This window comes from Stylophora pistillata, chromosome 9 (genome assembly GCF_964205215.1).
Source record: "Stylophora pistillata chromosome 9, jaStyPist1.2, whole genome shotgun sequence".
Classification (NCBI taxonomy): domain Eukaryota; kingdom Metazoa; phylum Cnidaria; class Anthozoa; order Scleractinia; family Pocilloporidae; genus Stylophora; species Stylophora pistillata.
This window is the reverse complement of record NC_142527.1, coordinates 29,876,321-29,881,804: the sequence shown is the minus strand read 5'-3', so window position 1 is coordinate 29,881,804 and position 5,484 is coordinate 29,876,321. Positions and strand designations below refer to the sequence as shown.

The 5,484-nt window shown below is 38.4% G+C and overlaps 1 protein-coding gene across 4 annotated transcripts in view; it reads left to right on the top strand.

Moving 5' to 3' along the window:
* LOC111338137 (TPR and ankyrin repeat-containing protein 1) overlaps window positions 1-5,484 on the top strand; it is a 47,645-nt gene that overhangs the window by 21,533 nt on the left and 20,628 nt on the right. For 2 of the 4 annotated variants that reach the window (XM_088733614.1, XM_088733613.1), the window contains exons 2-5: window positions 2,836-3,116; window positions 3,336-3,560; window positions 4,043-4,282; window positions 4,837-5,070. In XM_088733614.1, coding sequence (XP_088589740.1) covers window positions 2,859-3,116; window positions 3,336-3,560; window positions 4,043-4,282; window positions 4,837-5,070 — 957 coding nt within the window. In that variant the 5' untranslated portion in view covers window positions 2,836-2,858. Of the gene's footprint in view, window positions 1-389; window positions 621-1,278; window positions 1,434-2,835; window positions 3,117-3,335; window positions 3,561-4,042; window positions 4,283-4,836; window positions 5,071-5,484 lie in introns of those variants that run through there. The other 2 variants (XM_022944570.2, XM_022944577.2) reach the window with 2 other exon arrangements.

The window sequence follows — 5,484 nt, the reverse complement described above, 5'->3', positions numbered from 1 at the left end:
TAAAAGAAGTGTCCTTACTCTTTTATGTTATAATATCGAGAACAATAATTCATGCCACAGTAAAACCAACATCCCTTCCATGGAAGTAGCAAAACTTACTCGAAAGAGAAACGAAAGCGTGACATGGTAAAGATTTCGTCGTTCAGTGTCTTAGTTACATGAAATCAACCCTTCTTGAATTCTCTTTGTCAGCCATGGCCATAAATAATAGACTTGATCGCTTGAGGAAAACTGTGAGATCTAAAGCCGTCGATAAGCAGTCGAGGGTCTGTTTCCGGGTCCAGTACGCCGCTGTCTACCCCCGTCAGGCCAATGTCGGTCACTAGACATCTTATGCAAACTCAATCGGGCTATTTTGACGGCTAATTGTCTTACGACTGAATCGATAAGCAACTTCATCGCTTCTTCGTTGGGTTCATGAAGGAATTACGGTCGGAAGTTATTTTCAAACATGTATTTTTTTTGCCTAGAGTGACGAGCACTCCGAAGAAGCAGTATTTCATAGGTGCATCGTACCTTTCTCCTGCCAGCAGCACGTACACCATCAAAACTCGCTAAAACCGCTTATTTAAAACAGTTCAAGACGCTGACGAACACCTGAAAATACAACAAGGCGAAAGGTGCGTTAGTTTTAATCTCAAAAGTTGCATTCGCTATTCTATAAAGGTTCCTTTACAAAAAGCTTTGAATACTCTCTTTGCAACACAACATCGCTCGAAGGTAATTGTCGTAGCCTCGTCTTTTCCGTGACCTGTCTAAACATGGATTTTACTGATAGCGGCGAGAATTGCGAATTTTCTCGCCGATCCAACTCTATTCCTACTCGAGATTTGCGCAAGAATAGGCGCCGAAGTAAACTGCTCAACTATCAGTTATTACACCAGTAGAACACTGGATTTATGTTGAGGTAAAAAGCGATTGTCTGTTTGGTTTGTCACTTCCATTCTCGAAGTCCAAACTTATCGTGAGCCCTTGCGTCGACAAGACACGTCTAGAAATTTTTTTTTTTTTTTACTGAATAAATTACCAGACTCAAAACTCTTAAAAAAAATACTGAACACCGACAATTGCGAGACATTGTGTATCTCGGAAAAAATTTGAACTATGATTGTACAAAGGAACTACTATGAGAAAATTATTTTAAAACTGATTAAGTAACTTAAGAAGAAACAATTTGTTTTCTCGGAATTCGTCGCTCTGTTTCTCAGAAAAACCTGCCGTGACATGAAGTGCAAAACAATCATTTTTTTTTTCCTAAGGCAAAATCTATTGGCTAATGGCTGATCTGTCACGGTTGCTTGCGTTTGAAAAGGGAACTTAAAGTGATGTTTTGAATGTTTTCCAAAACACTGTCGATCGGAAGATGATCGTCGCTGCTTGGTTTTCAAGAGAAGTAAAAGTAAATATGTGAAATTAAACCTTTCTTTTGTCAGGTAAGCGTTATAAAATTGATGGCAAGCGTTTCTTTAAATTATAGTCGAACGTCATAAAAATACAATTACAGAAATGGGTTTCAAATTTCGTTTTCAAAGCGGCCAGTAATAGGGGAAAATTCCTGCTCTACGAAAGGCAGTTGGATTTTGTCGTCGCCGTAAGCCCTTGGACGGATTTATACCCGCAAAACAATTTCTTAATTCAATGTAAGGGGAGCGCGTCGATTTGATAGATATATTTCTATATATATTTCTGATCTTTCGTCATGACAAATCCGAAAGAATTGCTCTATGTGTCAGATTTAACACTTTTAATCGAATATAGCGAGATGGTTTTGATCCAGTAAATGGTGTTTTCGGTAATGAATGTGAGAAACAAAGGAAAGCAGATTTCCGATCCTAAAGTTTGAACAGTTTTAATCACAGTACTGGGGAGCGCAATAACAAAGACCGACAAGCACAAACACCTTACGGTTCAGTAAGCAGACATTGGTAGCTCAAACATATATCAAACAAGACAAAACTGACAACCTTCACCACTTTTCATTTAGGTACCTTATCAATTCGAATCAGTTCAAGACTGCTAGAGTTTGAGCTAGTTACGGATAATTCAAATTACTGAGAAACGGTGATTTTTGGAAGTTGAAACTAAATGAAGAAGCGAAGAGACTCGCAATAACTCATCCTGAATAGTGAAAATAATCAGCTAACCGCGTCCAATATCCTTCATCGCCATGAGTGCATCGTCATAAGAGCTATAAGTGCCGCAATCGATATCAACGCATCTATATTTTCCACTTAAACAAGATTAAAGAACTCTGCAGACGAACGTATATAACGGATACTGACTTATAGTTTTGAACTCTTGGTTAAGGCCTAGAGGACAGCCATGAATTCCGTTTGTTTTTTAGTCGATGTTCTATAACGTCATTCTTTTTACTGCTGAAATATTTATTATTTGAAAGCGAAATTATTGGTTTCCAATCGATGGAAGTGTGAAAAGGAATACATAAATAGCACATACAATGATAGTTCGAAATACACGATTTTTAGGAAAATCACTGTTTTCAGATTATTGTTTAGTGAAAAACATGTGGCAGTGCGAACTTTACTTGAGTTAGCCGTCCCAAAATATGGCCTCCTGTTTTCCAGAATAGATAACTAGATTGAGTGTGGAAAAACTTGTCTCTGAATCGTGAGTCTCCAATTTTTGGTCAGCTTTTTCTTCATGTAAATGGAAACTCGAGTGTTGTTTCTTCATGTAACCAGTGAATCTCAATAGTAAATCCTATAAAGCTTGGAGTTTTTAAAACATGTTGAATTCTGAAAAAAAGGGCCTGGAAATAGTTCAGTATCTCAAACAATGCCAAGGTATCCAGTGAAGATGTTGTTCTCGCTTTAGTTTGTACCAGAGAAGGCTTAGTGATGGAGGGAATGGACCCTCGTCATCTGGGAATGATGGGAAAAAAGTCCATGGAGCTCCACAATTATCCTGACGCACTAAGATTGTTTTCAATGGGCTTGGCTCAGTTGGAATCTCTCAACCTGCCTCGAAAGTTTGCTGCTCCGTTCTTTATGGATCGAGCAGAGTGCTTTTGGCAGTTAGGGAATGTCGAAGGGGCGCTGCAAGAGATGGAAAATGCACTGCGGCATGGATTACCAAGAAAAGACTTTTTCGCAGAGGTAAGTAAACGAAATGGTCTATGGCGAAGCCAAAGTTTTCCAAAGCCTTTGTGTTCTAAGTACTATAGTAGCATATGTTGTGTTACTCTAAAGTTAAAATTTGAGTTCTGGGCAGGTATGAAGCGAGGAGAAGATCATAGATGAAAATACATTCCTAGTTATTTAATCAAGTCTGGTTTTCTCTTTTATCGCTAAAGTTTAAGTTTTCTTCGTTTTCAGGATGAGTCATCAAAGTGGTCAGATCATGGCTATGCTCTCCTAGAGAGAAATAAATTTGCCATGGCCGAAAGATGTGCCAAGTTTGCCCTATACTTCCATACCTCGCCTAGAACTAGAGCTCAGGCGTTTCTGTGTCAGGTGACTGCTCGATACGAAATGGGTCAAATCACTGGGGAAACAAAAGAAACGAAGGAAATCAAGAGACTGGATCCAAATCTTGCAAAGGTAAGATGACTTGATAGAGTTTGGCCGTTTTTATCCTTGATCAAAAAATCTCATAACAGCACAGAAATTGTGCTTTTCTTGATGCCATTAGACTCTTAGACTACTGAGTTTCTCTTGTCCATTTCATGAAGTCCAAACCACTATGTCCTTTTAGGGGCGTGGCCAGGATTTTTCCAGAGGTTCGCACAATTTTCCAAATCCCCAATTTTTGGTGAGGAAAGGCTTTCGTTTATGGTTGAAACTCCCCCTTCATCATAAATTTTAAAACAAGTGAACTTTTTGAGATGTAAATTTCACTAGCAACATTAACAAGTAAACACATTCTTCATTAACCATGTTTCACGAGGCGTGGACCAGTTTTACTTTAATTCAATTAAATGATCGGGCACCTGGACAGATCTTTACGAATAGCTAAGCAAATATTATAAGAAAGTATATTAGACAGGATCAATAAGATGCTTTCTCCGTTTTCATCTTTTAAGCTTCATGCTCAAGAAAGGAAGGATGATGCCATCAAAAACATGCAGAGTCTGAATTACCAGTGGGCAATCAAGAGCTTCATCTTTGCTTTACTGCTTCATCCTGAAGATGGTTCCAAGATGAAATTCAAACGTTCCGTTGAGAGTCATTTAGCAAATGCTTACTTTAAATTGAAACGATACAAAAGAGCAGTTGAATTTGGAGAGGAAAGCTATAAGTCAAACCCTAACTTTAGGTCCACGGTAAGATATAAGATTAATTAGTTAAATGAGAACTCATTCGACTGGAAAGTTCGGGTGGAAGAAAACAGTGTTTCAGAAGCAAATACAATCGATGTTATCCATATGTTACCAATTTATTTTACGAGTTTATTCAAGTTTGATATCACTTTTCATAGCAAGCCTATTGCTACCTGAGGAGGCCCATATAGCAAAATTTCTCCTCTTGATAGAGTAACTTTCTGGACCATCCTTCTTAATTTATTCCCTTGTTACACTAAGAACGCGGACTAACTTTCTTCCTCTAAATTTGTGTATTTTCAAATTATTACATCCTGTATTTTAAAGAAACTATTTATCGTCTTTTGTTACATAATTTTACTTTTTAGTCCAGGGCCCCTCTGGATAATAGCCTTATGGCCACCCTGGGAAAAGAAAGTTTTACCTCACCTGACCTTGCCATTGACCTTGCTCTCATTCAGTTCTTCCTGATAAATAACACTGAAGAATGAGGTGGAATTAATGATTGCTCATGCATCATCAAACTCAAGACCTTATCACTACTCTGGTACTTTCAGGAGGAAGCTGAAAGGTGGAAGAAACGTGGAAACGATCTGTCCAAGGAGCCAAGTCTAGTGGATCAAGCAATTGCCTGTTATTCACTTGCGTTACAATTTACACCAGCAGAAGAAAAAGACCTCAAAGGGACTATTTTTTCCAATCGTTCTTTGATGTACAACAAACAAGGAAAAGCTGATCAGGCACTGGGGGATGCACAAAATTGCGTGGAGAATAAATCTGGATGGCCAAAGGCAAGAATGTCGATATTTTGACCCACCATTGTGTTAGTAGTAATAAGTAATATCTGTCAAAGCCCTTCGAAGATACATGTGTGTTCGCTGATTATAAAAAATAGGTAGTCGGTGACTGCATCTAGCTTACTGCGCCTGTCATTACTTAGAATACCGTATTTAACTGCCCTAAAACAACGACACTAAAAATTACTCACAACTAAAGATATAATGCAACCAAGTTCTGTGATGAACGAAACAATTATATCAATCTTATAAATATATTATGTTACGTAACACATTGACACCTGAACCGCCTGTAACCGCCCCCCCCCCTCCCCTACTAACTAGAATTTTGTCCCCCACCTTCCCCCATGGTTAGGAGATCAACGAACTCGTTGATAAGAATTCGTCGTTTACACAAATATTTTGATG